This window comes from Setaria italica, chromosome VI, assembly GCF_000263155.2.
Source record: "Setaria italica strain Yugu1 chromosome VI, Setaria_italica_v2.0, whole genome shotgun sequence".
NCBI lineage: Eukaryota > Viridiplantae > Streptophyta > Magnoliopsida > Poales > Poaceae > Setaria > Setaria italica.
Genome location: NC_028455.1, coordinates 11,070,775 through 11,087,014, shown reverse-complemented (window position 1 = coordinate 11,087,014; position 16,240 = coordinate 11,070,775). Strand labels below are relative to the sequence as shown.

At 41.5% G+C, this 16,240-nt stretch overlaps 3 protein-coding genes across 3 annotated transcripts; 1 reads left to right on the top strand and 2 right to left on the bottom strand.

Annotated features, from left to right (window-relative positions):
• Window positions 1-583: 583 nt before the first annotated feature.
• LOC111257691 lies at window positions 584-1,204 on the bottom strand. The gene has a single exon (XM_022827730.1). The coding sequence runs from the start codon at window positions 1,202-1,204 to the stop codon at window positions 584-586; it is 621 nt and encodes a 206-aa protein (XP_022683465.1).
• Window positions 1,205-5,348: 4,144 nt separating this feature from the next.
• LOC101763305 (lysine-specific demethylase JMJ18) lies at window positions 5,349-10,402 on the top strand. Its single transcript, XM_004973066.3, has 8 exons — window positions 5,349-5,848; window positions 6,844-6,894; window positions 7,020-7,097; window positions 7,401-7,904; window positions 7,984-8,202; window positions 8,384-8,545; window positions 8,886-9,254; window positions 9,342-10,402. Exons 1-8 carry the CDS (start codon window positions 5,729-5,731, stop codon window positions 10,161-10,163), a joined length of 2,325 nt encoding a protein of 774 aa, XP_004973123.1. The 5' UTR covers window positions 5,349-5,728; the 3' UTR covers window positions 10,164-10,402.
• A 2,841-nt stretch (window positions 10,403-13,243) lies between these two features.
• On the bottom strand, window positions 13,244-15,997 carry LOC101757619 (MDIS1-interacting receptor like kinase 2). Its single transcript, XM_004974492.2, has one exon. The coding sequence runs from the start codon at window positions 15,814-15,816 to the stop codon at window positions 13,528-13,530; it is 2,289 nt and encodes a 762-aa protein (XP_004974549.2). The 5' UTR covers window positions 15,817-15,997; the 3' UTR covers window positions 13,244-13,527.
• Between the last annotated feature and the right edge of the window lie 243 nt (window positions 15,998-16,240).

The window sequence follows — 16,240 nt, the reverse complement described above, 5'->3', positions numbered from 1 at the left end:
TAGGGATATATGGTTCTAGTTTTCCAAGAAAAATCAAATAAAACATTAGGATGGCTCAAGTCATTGGTTTATGAAAAAGAGAACAATAGAAAATAAAACTTCAAATATTATTCTGACCGAAGGTTCAACTTATTAAATGTTCACCAGGTATAATGTAGCAAAATCTGCGACTCACTTACTTGACTCTTCAAATGACTCCAGGGTTGTCCTCCCATTAGCTTATTCTTGACTCGATAATCAGGTTGCCTCCCGCAAAGCGCATCATTTATAGTTTATAGCTAGACTCTTCAATTCTTCAGTTCAGAACAGCGCTCGGTGTCAGCGCTATAGTCTTTGGCACCCACTTCTTCACCATCTTTGGCTATGATGTAGGCACAAGCTTGGCTATTTTTTTGTCTTTACAGGCTAGCATTCTTCCTTCTTCTAGAGGATAGCAACTTTTTCTACTAGCTTCTTTTCTTCTACCTTCTTGTTCTTCTCCTCTTGCTTGACACAATGATGTGGCAGTATATACTTACTAGAAATCATATTGCATACCTCAAAGCGTGGGCGAAACTTGAATGCGCTCATAGTACCATTGATGTCAAACTTGATCTTGCCCTTCCCAACATCTATGTTTGCCCTTGCGGTCTTCAGGAATGGCCTTCAGGATGAGTGAGGATTTAGCTCCTTCTCCCATCTCGAGTGTCACAAAGTCAACAGGGATAAAGTGATTCCTGATCTTCACAGGTACATCTTCAACAATGCCTTTAGGATAGCGAACGGTGTTGTCTACCAACTCCAGGCACATAGTTGTTGATTCTGGCTCTAGCAGGCGTAGCTTCTCGAACATAGCTTTAGTCATGATGCTCACACTTGCACCAAGATTACATAATGCCCTTTCGAACAACAACGCTCCAATTGAATATGGGATGGTTGGACATCTAGGATCTCTTTTCTTTTCAGGAGCTTGATTAGCGATTGCATCACTGCACTCTTCTGTCATCTTGATGTGATATATAGTGAACTGCAGAATCTTTCGCTTGTTTGTCAGGATATCTTTGAAGTAGCGAGCACATGTTGGAATTTGTAGAGCATCTAGCAGTGGCATATTGATGTTCAACCTATGCACAACTTCAACAAACTTCTCAAATTGTTTGTCAGTTTTACCTAGACGATGGCGTGGTTTCTCTGGCAGAATCATTGTGACATCTTGATCGACCATCTCAAACTCTGGCTCTTCGTTTCAATCTCCGGAGATAGGGTAGGTGTCTTCTCCTTTGAAGTCATCTCTACTTCTGCAGCTAATTTAGGCTTCCTAGCTCCCGCCGAACATTCTGGATCTTCTGTTTCCTTGCCTGAGCGAGTTTGAATAGCTTTAGCTGACTTTGGATTCATCAGTTGTCCTGGCAACTTCCCTTGATTTCTTGTAAAATGCTCAGCTAACTATGTAACTTGAGTCTCTAGCATCTTCATCATGTTCATCACTTGGTGGTTCAAACTTTCGACCTCTGTCACTTTGCTGTCACTTGGTGGTTCATCTCATAAGCTTCAGCAATCGTCTCGTAAGCATATTGAGCAAAGGTAGCTATCCTACTTCTAAGATTCTGAGTCTTGGCTGGCGAATAATGTTCAGTTAAGAAAGTCTTCATCAACTCATCCCAATTCTGAATTGTTGCCACCGGTAGAGAGTAAAACCATTGAAGCGCTCTTCCAAGTAGAGAGTAAGGAAACAACCTTGCCCTTAGTTAATTCTGAGTAACTCCATCCATGTCGAAGGTGTTGCATAGCTATGTAAACGCTTGTAGATAAAGATTAGCATCCTCCTTGCTAGTGAAAGGTGAACTCTGCAAGATCCTCAGTCTTGAAGTATCGATCCCAAATGGTCGGTCGACGACGCCAAATTCATGGATAGGTAAGTCATTGATATTTGGAATGCAAAGTTCCCCAATAGTAGGCTCTCGCTCTAGTTGTTGATCTCCCATAGCAGGTGCTTGCGATACTTCTGGAGCAACTCCTGCTCCTCCTGAACTTGCGGTGGTGTTGACTTTGGAGTAGATGATGATGATGTTTCTGACACTTTCAATTCTTCCTTAACAACTGAAGCTTCAATCTCTAGCTTTCTTGCTTGTGGTAAATGTTTTCCTTGCCTGTAAAGTTTTTCTAGATCATCCACAAAATTTTTTAGTTTGTTGGAGAGGTAGCCGCCCATCTCCTGTTAGCGTTAGTGAAAGCAAACACATATATACAAGAACTAGATCTGAAATTTTGATTAAGATTGCACAAAAACAAAAAGATTAAAAAGAAAAGATTGAAAAATCATGAACAGAAAGTTATATCTATAGATGCATAGTTAAACTAGAACTTGACTATTAGTTCCCCGGCAATGGCGCCAGATAAACTTGTTGACAGCTGTTAGCATACCAATATGTGAACTGCAAGCTTACGGATCAGTTGTAGCTCTTCCCTCAGAGTATTTCCCTAAGATTTATCAATCCGTGGAACTTATAACACAAAATCTATTTCAACTAGCATTGTTAGTATTAAGTTGGTGTTTATGAGAGATTCTGATCCAATCTACTAAGCATGTACAGACAATAACAGATAGAACAAACGTAACCAATCTAGAGCAACCTAGACTATGGATGTGTTGTAATTCTGAGCATAGATAGCAAAGCAACACAGATAAGATCTTAGTAAAAAGCATCTTTAAATCTACACCTCCAGTCCAGATCCCGAAACCCCCACCTTATATAAGAAAGATCCTGCCACGATCACCTCTATCAGCGCAAGCAGGTTAAGGGCATGATCATAAGAACATGTCATATTCATCAATAGACCAGGCATGCAAATCTGGTCATCACAACCACAAGAACACCCTAGGCAATTTATCATCTATTCATAGATTGAAAAGCAAGCAAATCCGATAAAGCATAAAACCATCAAAGGAGATACTTAGATCGCAAAGAACATGAACACATCTATTACTTCACCATGAATAATTGTACATCACAAGATCACCACCGGGATCCTACCTTGATCTTGATGACTTCTAGTTCTAGAACTCCAGTGTGATCTTCCTTGCAGGGTGATCACACCGGCAGAGGTTTGCCTACGCTAGCCCCCGACAACTACACAGCCCTCGGCTCTTCAGAGAGCTGTCCCTCAAGCTCCTTCTGCTTCTCTGCTACTTCACGTCAAGTACGTCATCTTGGATATGAGGCTCGGTGGATTTTTCGAGTTATTTATAGTCCAGAGAGCGTGTGTCAAAAATTGAAAGGCGAGGGGGCGAAGGAAACCCCAGACCAATCGGCTAGGGCCTTCCTTTTAGCCCCTCGCATCATGCTTCATCTTCAAGTCTCCTCTGGAGCTTTGAAGTCTTATTTTCACTTGCATGTGGGCATGGCATGTCGGTTGCTTCGGGATGAGATTGATCTTCAATGACATTCCAAATCTCCGCTTGATCTTCTTTGATTCCTCTTTGATCCCGAAGTGATCCTTGCCATATCTTCACAAACTTAGCCCTTAAGTCATCTCGGAGGATTGCTTGCTAAAGATAGGCATCCGAAGGCTCCAGAAGACCCTATGCCGATCGGCCTGGGCTCCTCTGGGCCGATCAACCTAGGCCCTTCCTGAGCCCGTTGGCCTCCGTCTTCGTCTGGTTTGATGCTCGTTCAGTGCTTTATCCAAAAATATACTTTTAGGTCCTATTCCCTGCAAAATCAGAACATCCTCCAAAATATGTTGCATATGTGAAAATGACCGGTTCATTAGGTGTAATTAATAGTTTAGGTATTAAATTCATATCATTATTGAAGATAAACAGGGGTAAAAGTGTGTCAATAGTAAGCGTCAATATGTTAGCGCGGGGATGGGTGGCTGGCTGGCTATGGGTGGTTGGTGGTGGATGGGTGAGGTTCCTTTTAGATTCAAAATTTAATCTCATTTTTCTCTCGAATCGTAAATGTGTTTTAGATTCGGTTTGAACCATGATGCTATTTAGAATTTATGCAACAAAACAGGATGTAACATGAATATATTTTGATTTTTTTAACACAATCAACATTTCAAATGCACACTTCAACATTTGAATATACATGCTCAACATTTTGAATATATGGTTTTAACATATTTTTTCATAAAATGTTGAGTTACTTGTATTGAAAATGTTGAACTAGTGTGTACATAAATGTTAAATCTAGTCTTCTAAATAATTGACTATATTGTAGTAATATCTTAAACATACATTTGAAGAAAAAATATTGAAATAGTATTTTTTTCAAATATTTTTGGTGTGTGTATAAAAAATTTTGAGCCATAATGTTGGCAAATGTAAAAAAAGTTGAAGAAAAATGTTGGTATGTGTAAAACAAATGTTGAGCTATAATATTGGTGAATGTAAAAAGGTTGAAGAAAAATGTTGGTGTATGTAAAAAAATATTGAGCCAGTGAATGTAAAAAAAGTTGAAGAAAAATATTGTTGCATATAAAAAATATTGATGAACATCAATAAATGTTGGTGAAACTTAAGCTCGGCTTGAGGGAAAATGTTGACGAATATTAAGAAATATTAGTGAATGTAAAAAAAATGTTGCTACATGTAAAAAAGTAAAGAAAAAAATGTTCAAAAAGAAAAATGTGGGTCAACCTCAATAAAATGTTGGTGTTTTGAAAAATGTTCAAAATAATTTGATTCAAAATATTGTTATGTGTGGTTTTATTTTGTAGATCTTATTATAAGAAATGCTACGGTTCAATCAAATTTGATTTGGACACTTAGTTTGGAAGCTATAGATTTTTTCTTCGAATTTTTGTTTTGCACGAAAGCTGAAACACGTGTCAGATCTGCTAATTGCACCAGCCAATCATGCGCTGCACTGCCTTCTTTTTTTCATTGTTGTTCGTGTTGTTGGGCCTCCTGTGTTGTTGCTGGGCCTCGTAGGCTGTGCGATAGGGCATGTTTGGATACCCTATGTTAAAATTTAACAAGTGTTAAAGTTTTAACACTCTCAAATAGAGTGCTAAAGTTTAACACATTGGGGTGTTTGGATGATGTGTTAAACTTTAACACCTTTGGTGGGAAATGACTCCATTATCCCCTCATTTATGGCCGGCGGAGAGAGAGGGAGGAGAGAGAAGGGGTAACCTGGGAAAAAGTGGAGAGGGGATCACTTTTAACACCTTTAACAAGTTTTAACACCCCCTCCGTATGTTTATGAAAAATAGTATGTTAAATTTTAACACCTGAACATAAGTGTTTGGATAAAAAAATATTAAAAGTTCTAACACTTCAGAGCCTAAATTTATTATCGCACGGAAGATGTATACGAACCCCCAGCTCCACCCCGCCCCCTCCGCGATGACGTCGAAGGCGTACTATGCCTGGGCGCCAACGCCGCCTCGCTGCCAGCCGGCGCCCCCACCCCGTCATCCCCAACCTCCAGCCACCCGCCCGATCCTGTGCAGCGCCGCCGCATCTTTCATATCCCGCAATCCACGAACGAGCGAGCCAGCTTGCGAGTTTCACTCGGCGTCCAGCCCTAACCGCCTCCGTCCAGGCTGCCTAGACAGAGTCGGAGCCGAACACCGCATCGGGGCCCAACTACCAGCGACGTCCGACTACTGGGCCCGGGGTGCGCGGCACGTGCGACGAGGTCGTTACCCCCTCCCTCCCGTAATTAAAGTTAAAACCAAGGGCGAGGTCTTCTATTCCGCGGTAGCGTCGTCCCCCGCCCACCAAATCTCGCCCATGGTTTCCTCTTCCGTCTCCTCGGAGGAGGCCAGCCCCGCGCGGCGGCGCGAGAAGAGGCGAATGCTCTGCGGCGTGGCGGCCTCACCGGGTCCCGGAGCCACGGCTGCGGCCTCGCTGGTACGGTTCTTCTGCAGATACGCACGCAGATCAGGCATTGTTTGTACCGCGGATTCCTTTCTAGCTCCGCTTCCTTTGTTTTTTTATGTTATATAAGGAACTATTCTCTATGAACAGCTGTGTATCAAGAAACCTTTTTACTTGTGTGGTTTGGTAACTGGTATTGTGTTCCTGTTTCATTGATGAGAGAAAATTGCCCTGCTGCATGTGCTGTTTGTTTTCCTCCATGGAATTATGCAAGGCTGCTTGTTTTGGTACTGAATCCTGATTGTATTGGATGGCAAAACTTTGATTGGATCAATAGTGATGAAATGTGAATTTCTGGAGGGTGTTTGATGTAGTTTCTTTAGGGAGATGAGAATTGGGATTAGGATGGAATGACGTTTAGTTAGATCAGAGAATATGATCTAAAGAGGAGAAGTTTTGCGTGTTTGTCAATTACTAGGATTTTAATCAAGCCTAGATATTCAGATGCACAGATTGAGTCGCATATAATTCCAGACCAACAATGGATTCCAGTGATTTGCTTGAATTCGGAGAAAGGATCAATTCTTACCGCAACTTATTTTGTTAGTTTCTAGAGTTGATGAAGGAAACCTATCTAATCAAATAGTTTCTTGTTGCTCCTATTCTGCTTGGGGTTGCCATTGCACATCAGTGAATTATTTAGACCAAGATAGATAGGTCTATGAAAAATTGCAAATTGGTCATGGTTAACAGCTGTGAACTGATGATACCATTGGTGATTCAACAAGTTTATGAATTCATGCACATTGAGAGTTCAAATAAGTTTATGGGCTCAAATGCAAGTTGAGACTATATTATTTGAACAAATTTATAATGTACGGCAACTGCTAGAGTTATCTATTTCTGATCATTGAATCATCACGCATTATGTAAAAGTTTAGTTAGAAAGTTCTGCACACATTCTGAACTTAGTGGAATATTTTTCTGAGAAAGTTCACACTGGGATGGCTAACTTTTAGTTGTTTCAGGATCACTGCCCATCAAGAAGTTGCGAGGAAGGCTTTGACAGAGCTACAACTGTAAGACCGTGATATTCTTTAAATTATTTAGCTCAGATCTGTCATTTCCAACTCCCAACATTTATTTGATTATTATATGCCTAATTTATGCTGCTTTCTCTCTTTCTCTTCAATTTTGTGGATAGAAATGTGGAATCTGGCATCCAGGTGAATCACAGAGACCTGAAATTGATGATGCCCCTATCTTCACTCCAACTGAAGAGGTTTGTGGACATATTTCTGCTACAAACTGTGCATCGGGATATGCTTTATAATCTGTTATTTCTATTGATGATTTAGGTTTTGTGTGTTCGAACTTTCTGAAATTTAGAACACTAGTATGTTAAAACTATCAAGGTTGTACATATAGAAACTAGATAATGAAATGTTTTTTGCAAGAATTATTACTCTAAATTTGTTAATTCCAAGCAGAGTTAGAGAAAGTAATTCATATACGGAATGATAAAGAACCAATGGAAGGAGTAGTAACATTATAGTACCATTTGAATAATATTGTTTTCTCATAGGAATTTAAGGATGCAATCGGGTACATTGCTAGCATTCGTCCACAAGCAGAAAAATATGGAATATGTCGTATTATTCCACCATCTTCTTGGAGACCTCCGTGCCCTCTGAAGGAGAAGAGTTTCTGGGAATCTACAGAGTTCAATACCCGAGTTCAACAGGTTGACAAGCTTCAAAACAGGGAGCCCATAAAGAAACAAACACAGCCTCGAATTCAGAGGAAAAGAAAGAGAAGAAAGAGACTTCGATTTGGGATGACCCACAGGCGTCCTAGTTCTAGGGTGGACTCCGAAGACAAGTTTGGCTTTCAATCTGGTTCTGATTTCACATTAGAGGAGTTTCAGAAATATGCGGATGACTACAAGCAGGAATATTTTGGAATGAAAGGGAGCGATGAAATTTCTCTTTCCGAAATTAAAAACCACAAAAAAATATGGGAACCATCAGTCGAGGAAATTGAGGGAGAATATTGGCGGATAGTCGTAGGGTCTACTGATGAAGTTGAGGTATGTTGGTATATTATACGTAGATTATGTTCTTATGTATTTATCAAATTTTTACTGATATCAAATTTCCTCTGCTTAGGTGGATTATGGTGCCGATTTGGACACTGCAACATTTGGTAGTGGGTTTGCTAAATTATCTTCAGATGCAAATAAGCAGGATCCATATAGTGCCTCTTGTTGGAACTTGAATAATCTACCACGGCTGCCTGGCTCTGTTATCTCATTTGAAAACGAGGATATATCTGGTGTTGTAGTTCCATGGCTTTATGTAGGAATGTGCTTCTCTTCATTTTGCTGGGTATGATTCTTAGCTAATCTGTTTCCATATTGTGGTTGGACCACACAAATAGTTTTAGTCTGGGCATGCTGTTCAGTGCTCTGTATGGATTAGCTTGATATGGTGGTTGGTGTGTAAGTGATCTATGACATCTTTGTTCGTGGAGTATGTTCTCATATATCTTTTTATTACTTTCCTGCAGCATGTTGAAGACCATTTTCTCTATTCTCTGAATTACATGCATTTTGGTGAACCAAAAGTTTGGTATGGTGTTCCTGGTGGTGAAGCAGTAAAGCTGGAAGAATCTATGAGAAATAACTTACCGAAACTGTTTGAAGAACAGCCTGATCTACTTCATGAGCTGGTAACCATCTTTTCCTGTTATTTGATTTGCAGAACCCACTGACTAGTTCATGATGTTCTGACATAATAACGTAGTCGAATACTACTGAAGCTATTAATAAGCCTTAAAATTTAATGCAGTTCATTATGCCTTTTTGTTATGAGTGCCGTACTTGGTATTATTGCCTGTTGTTGATCATAAAAGTTTTAGGATTTTTTACTAGATTATGAGGGGAAAAATTTGTTGTTAGATATGGATTGTTGATCATATATTCTTGAATTGTTTGTCTGAGAAAGGTTTCCCTTTCTGTGCTAGAACTTCTTTATCTCATCCTGTTTCATTCTAAATTTTCTTGGAGCAGGTCACGCAGTTATCTCCATCTGTTCTAAAATCAGAAGGAGTTTCTGTTTATCGTGCTGTTCAGAAGCCAGGTGAATTCGTTCTGACACTACCACGAGCATACCATTCTGGATTCAACTCTGGTTTCAACTGTGCGGAGGCAGTAAATATTGCTCCTGTGGATTGGCTGCCCCATGGACAGTACGCTGTTGAGCTCTATAGAGAGCAGCATCGCAAGACATCAATATCACATGACAAGTTACTACTGAAGACTGCAAAAGAAGCTGTCAAACAACTATGGATGAACCTTTTCAATTGCAATATTGATGAGGGGAAATACAGATGGCTGAACACATGTGGAAAAGATGGTGTCTTGACAAGTGCAGTTAAGGTAGTAGCTTGCATCTCGCTAATACTGGAACTTATTATCTGTTCTTAAAGAATTAACACGGTCTTAATTTGTATTTTTCTATTTTAGACAAGAGTTACAATGGAGGGTGCAGCAAGGGAGGTGAATGGTAATTTGAAAAGTAAGAAGATGGACAAGGATTATGATTCCACTGACCGGGAGTGCTTTTCATGCTTTTATGATCTCCACATGTCTGCTATCAGTTGCCAGTGCTCACCAAACCGCTTCGCTTGCTTAAACCATACAAACATTCTTTGCTCATGTGAAATGGAGAGGAAAATCGCATTCTTTCGATATAGCATGGATGAGCTTAATACTCTTGTAGCAGCTTTGGAGGGTGATCAGACTGCAGTGTGTCTTTGGGGACAGGACCACCTAGGTTTAGTTTGCCCATCTGGTAATGTGCAGAAGAGAAAGATGGACTCAGGTAAAAGCACAGAATTTTCAGGTTCAGCAATTGATGTCAATGTTGTTTCCGGATTTGGTGGCAGTCAAGATGGTTGCCGTGACCTTCAAAAGCTTGCTGGATTCCTCCAAGAGTATGGAATCCAGAATAATTATGTAGATCTCAATTCTAGAATAAAAGAAGAGCATGGCAAGGACAGGATGTTTACCGATCATGGGCTTCTACAGAATACTGATAGTCCATTTAGATTGACCTCTGAGTGCAGTTCATCATCGTCTTTGAATTGTTGTTCGTCCAATTTAATCACTCCTTCAAGAAATCAAGCCAGCAATTCTGACCTAACTTGGAACACTACTAAGAAACTATTTGGTGTTGACATTGGAAATTTGGCCAAACATTCTGACAGTCAGGTTAGTCAAATGGTAAAAGTTTCAAGCAGATCTGATGCGGCGTCTAGGCCAACATCAAGGCACCAGGTTCCGTAACAACCATTAGACTGAACTAGGGTCACCATTGATTTTGCATTCTTTAGACCTAGTCCTTTTAGATTTACATGATCCCAGTTCATTCTAGCAGATGGCAGGATGGTTCATTTATCCCCTAATTAGCCAGTTTCATGGTAACCAATATAGCAAGTTATTTGTTTCTTAGCAATAGTTCGTATGTACAAAATATTCATTGCTGGAGACCGGAAAGGGTAATGAAGAGAGGTTTTTCAATTGTATGGTGTTACCTGTAACAATTCTTGTGGAATAATTAGTCGTTTCTGCCAGGGTTTTGGGGCAGTTGCAACCTGCAAGCTGTCCTTCGTAACAGCAATGTCTATTAGGGGGTGTTTGGATACGAGGTGCTAAACTTTAACAGTGTCATATCGGATATTCGGATGCTAATTAGGAGGACTAAACATGAGCTAATTATAAAACTAATTGTAGAACCCTATCCTAATTCGCGAGACGAATCTATTAAGCCTAATTAATCCATCATTAGCAAATGGTTACTGTAGCACCGCATTGTCAAATCATGGACTAATTAGGCTTAATAGATTCGTCTCGCGAATTATACTCCATCTATGCAATTAGTTTTGTAATTAGCCTATGTTTAATACTCCTAATTAGTATCCAAACATCCAATGTGACAGGTGTTAAACTTTGACGGGGTGTTCTCGTGACCGTAACGTGAAGATTTGCAACTTTTGGGAACATCGTGTTTTGAGCAAAATGCAGACCCCTATGTCACTTATGTCAATCAACTTCGAAAATGGCCCATATATTTTTTTTAGTTCATTCAATGCACTATCGAGTCACCCTCTTAGTCCATGTTATTTAGGGTGTTGGGAACGAAGGAATCCAAAATACATGAGGGGAAAAATGCAGGAATAAAAAATTAGGGTCTGTTTGGAATTGAAGGAATCCAAAACACATGAGAGGGGGGAAAATGCAGGACTAAAAAATGAGTGTAGTAGGAAAAAAAGGATTGGAAAAACATAGGATTTTGTTGAAAGGGGTGTTTGGAACACAGAAATCAGATACATAGGAATTTTTAGTAGTAGCAAGAGAGATCTTTCATTCAAAACTAAGAAAATTTTATTTAATACGTTTTAAAGACTATTAAATTCATTTGAGCATTTTTTTCAAAACAGATGGCCCAGCATTTTTTTTATACAGATGGCCCAGCGTTGAGCTCTCCGATCCACTCGTTCTTCTCCAGAACCCCCTCAAAAAATAAAAAAAAATAAAATAAACTCGTTCTTCTCCAGAAGTCCAGAGTCCAAACTCGAAAGGCACATCGACGACATCGTTATATTCCTAACCAGAAAAGGATAAAAAAGACGAAAAAGAGAAGACAACATAGTTTTCCAAGATCTGCTTTGCCCCTTCGTCGATCTCAATCCTGTGGAGTGAGGATGGCTTTTGGTGGGGGTGGATGGCAAGATTAGTGCTCCTGGTTTGCGGCGGCAACCACGGTAGCATGCGAGGAGGCGAGGAGCTCGACAACCTCGTCCAGCGACGGCCGCGGCGGCCGACGATGACTGGCGATCTCGAGCAACATCGGGGACAGGCCGGCGCCCACGAGACTGAGTCCTTTTTTTACCTCGTTGCTTTGTTTGTTTCTTACTCTAAATTGATTTTTTCGAGCAGTTGATGCTTCGTTTATCTCCCTCTCGCTCCGTTCTGCCGCGAAACCACAGCTCGGAGTGGATGATTTTTTTCCTGTGTTTTGTGAAGGCAACCGATCCTTTCCTCAAGATTAAGGACAAGTGTGGTTACGTGTACGTGAGCATCTGCATCCCTACTGTGTGATTCGTTAAAAAATGAAGAATGGTAGAGAAAAAAGGACACATGTGGAAGCTGGTACAATAATCAAAAAGTCATCTTGTTATTCAAATTTGATTAGACCCAAAACTTTTAAATTGAATACTCCGAATCCAAAGAGACCATAACCAGAATCCAGATGTCAGCCCAGCTAAATAGCTAATACAGAGTATTACCAGCTTTTTTTTTTATTTTGCGAAACAGAGTAATACCAGCTTAACGTAGCTCTTGGCTCTGGCAACTCAGTGCTGGTGTAGAATTTAAACCGTCTGAACATGCTACGTTCAGCAGGAAACCACAGAGCACAAAGTTGTTGCTGAAAGTTGATGGTTCGGCAAGCGTTTGGAGTTGGGAACCCGTTGGTATCTCACCTGACATATGAACCAAGAGACATCAATTTTAAAATGCTTGAAGGAGTGGAACCAGATATATCATTCCAAGATAAGTCAAGAGACTCCAAAAATTTCAAATTACCAATGTCATTCCAAATGAGGTTTGTCGCCGTAATCGTTCGGCAACATAGTGGACTTCCATTGGAGAAGTGATGCAGCTTCTTGCTCGATCACTCTGGATATGGCTGTGCAAAGTGGCAGAAGAAATGAGGTGTACAAAGGATTTACCTGGGCTTTTGTCGAGAGACTCATGGCTTGGGAGGCTTCTCGGAGTGATGGCTGGGTCTGATCGACCTTGATACCGACGACAGCAGAACCTTACATGTATCTATCTGGTGGTTATCAGAACTCAGAATAATAATATCGTAGATTGCAGGAAACTGCTTGAGGGCTACATTTTTGACGTCTGAAGGTTTATTTATGGCACATGTGACATGGTATTTACAAGTGTAACAGGCCAAAACACCCAACTCAAAGAGGTACTCAAAAGTGCATGAAGGAGCATGTGATTTTCTCTGTATGCGATGTTCCGCTTCCTCCAATTCTTGCACCCGAATGGTTTTGGAAGGTGACATGCAACCGGCAACCCCGATGGATTGGGCTGAAGATGGGGTTTCAGTGGAGGAATTCAACGTCAGTTTAGTTTGCTAATTTCTTCCAAATTTGGAGGTGGAATTAACCGCCTAATCCCGTAGGAGTTGGAACCCTGTTCTTTTGTTTTTTCCTCCAAAAGAACCCACGCTAATCTTTTACTGCTTCGATAAAAAGTATGATACAGCTCATTAAAACCTTTTATGTTGAGTTGGGATGCTGTTAGGTCCTATTTTAAAACTGGTAGGCCTAGCTCAACGTCCACTTTCCTGCTAACATTTTGATGACAAAATCTAGGCTGCTAGTGCCAGCACCTGAGCTAGTAAACATTTCATTGGCATACCCAGATTACTTCACAACATCTAATATCACATAAACACATTCAGAGTTCTGTTTGCAACCGTAAGATTTGTTACAAAATAAGAACAATGCAGAAAAAAACACACAATGGAAAACTATTGTCTGTTATCCAACTTGAACTGGATCCAAAACTTTCCAACGAAATCACCCGGTACAAACAAGCCGTAACTACTTTTTACCATGTCATACAGATATTAGACAATGAAAACCTTTTGTACAGCCCTATCCTGTATATGATCGATGCAGCGGAAGATAGCAACCCTCCAAGGCTCGAAGAGAAGCAGTGGTCCAGACCATAACCAGAATCCAAATGTCAGCCCAGCCAGTACAGAGTAATACCAGCTTAGCGCTTCAAGCTCTTGGCTTTGGCTGTTCGGTGCTGGTGTAGAATTTGAACCATCTGAACATGCTATGTTCAGTGGGAAACCACAGAGCCCCAAATTGTTGCTGTAAATTGATGGTTCGGCAAGTGTTTGAAGTTGAGAACCGGTTGGTATCTCACCTGAAAGCTTGTTGTTGGACAGATTTAGCGAATTAAGGGACATCAGTTTTGAGATGCTTGAAGGAATGGAGCCAGATAGTTCATTCCAAGATAAGTCGAGGGACTCCAGAATCTTCAAATTACCAATGTCTTTTGGAATACTGCTAGAGAGATGATTTCTTGAAAAATTTAGGAATCTGAGACCTTGAAGATTTGATAGCTCCAGAGGGATTTCACCAGAAAGGTAGTTGCTCGACAGATCGATGCCTGTCATAAGTGCAATGGTTCCTTCAAAGGTATGATACTGTCCCTTCCAGTTTATGTTTATTCGCTCTGTGTATGCATACCTGGCAAATTTACCCAGAACTTGATAGTTGACTTCCAGGGGTATGTTCAACTCTGCTTTTGGCTGCATCATGGCTGTTAGATTGGCCAAACTTCTTGGTATGGAACCTACGAAACTGTTGTCTGCTAGATCCAGTAGCTGGAGGGAAGAAAGATGTGACAGCTGCCAAGGAATATTCCCATGGAGCATATTTGATCGCAACCGGAGCACCCTTAGCAAGGGATTGCTCGCTCCTATCCATGAAGGAATTGTGCCAGAAAAATTGTTCTCACCAAGATCCAGAATAGTTAGCCTTCTGCATCTCTTGAGGACAAGTGCAAATTCTCCCATGAGATTGTTATTCGCCAGATGTACTGATTCTAGAAACAAACTGGATTTTGCTGAGGTTTGGATATTCCCAGAGAAGGCATTGCTCGACAAATCAATGAACTGTATCTTCTGCAAGCTCCACAGGCAGGGAGGAAGTTCTCCATACAGCTGGTTGTTTGATAGGTCCAGGATTTCCAAAGAAGCTTGCTGACAAAATGCCAGAGGAAATTCCCCTGTGAATCTATTGTTTTCCAAGGATATGGCATGCAATTTACTGATGCTGAGGTATGGTACCATTCCAGACAACCTGTTGCTACTAAGATCCAGGTATTGGAGACTTTGGAGAGAGGACATGGCTTCCGGCACCTCACCCTCCAGCTGGTTGGTATCAAGGTCAAGGGCTTCCAGTGCTGCCAAATTGGAGATTTCTGGTGGTATTCTCCCTGAAAGGTTGTTAACGAATAGACCCAAAAGCACAAGTCTTGACAGGTTCCCGACCGTATGCGGAATCGGTCCGGTCAGGGAATTCCATGCCAAGATCAGAAATTGCAAGTTTTTCAGTTTCCCGATCTCCACTGGGATTTGGCCGGATAAGCTGTTGCGGTAGAGAAGCAAGGACTGTAGCTTGGTTGCATTGCTGATATCTGGAGGGATGCCACCCATCAGGAAATTGCTCTGCACGTGAAATTCTGTGATCTCTGGCCATTCCATGAACAACTCTGGGGGAATTTTCCCAGTGAGCTTGTTTTTTGACACGTCGAATGCGCGCATCTCTTGCATACCGGAGATTGACCGTGGTATTGGCCCATGCAATCCATTGGATGACAGGTTGAGGTGCTTCATCCTTGGCGTCGCCCTTGCCAGGGTGTCTGGTATCACCCCGGACAAGCTGTTATGTGACAGGTCAAGGTATGCCAAGCCGGTGACGTTTGCGGGGATGGGGATGTGCCCACTGATGTTGTTCCTGCGGAGGTCAAGCTTGGTGAGAGCCGGTAATGCGGCGAAGTTCAACGCGGTGAGCGTGCCATGGATGCCAACGCCGGGAAGGCTGAGCTCGGTAACACAGCCAGCTGCATCGCAAAGGATGCCATGCCAGGAACATGTGGGCCTGCCAGGAGACCATGAGAGCAGAGGGGATGACGGATAATCACCGCCGCCATTGGCCGGCGACAAGGTGGACTTCCACCGGAGAAGTGAGCCTGCTTCTTGCTCGATCGCACTGGATGTGGATGCGCAGGGTAGCAGAAGAAAGAAGGCGTGCAGGAAACTTGCCTGGGTTCTTGTCCAGCGAGCCATTTCTGGGTAAGCAATGGCTGGATCGGCTCTGAGGGTGGGTGACTGAACCATGATGCCAGCCTGAATCTGCGTGCGGTGCAGTAGATGCAACAAATTAAATTCATTTGCAACTGTTTGTGACGGATAGTCAAGGCACGTGAGAGCATTTTAGGCCGGTGTTCCCACAACGATCTTGACACTTCCTTGTTAGGGGGAACCACCTGGCCTTTGTGATGAGGCTTAAGACGTGACTTATGGGGCGTTTGGTTCCCTTGCTTATTTTTAAGCAAGTGTCATATCAATATTTAGATACTAATTAGGAGTATTAAACGTAGGCTATTTACAAAACCCATTACATAAGTGGAGGCTAAACAGCGAGACGAACCTATTAAGCCTAATTAATCCATCATTAGCAAATGTTTACTGTAGCAACACATTGTCAAATCATGGACTAATTAGGCTTAATAGATTCGTCTCGCCGTTTAGCCTCCACTTA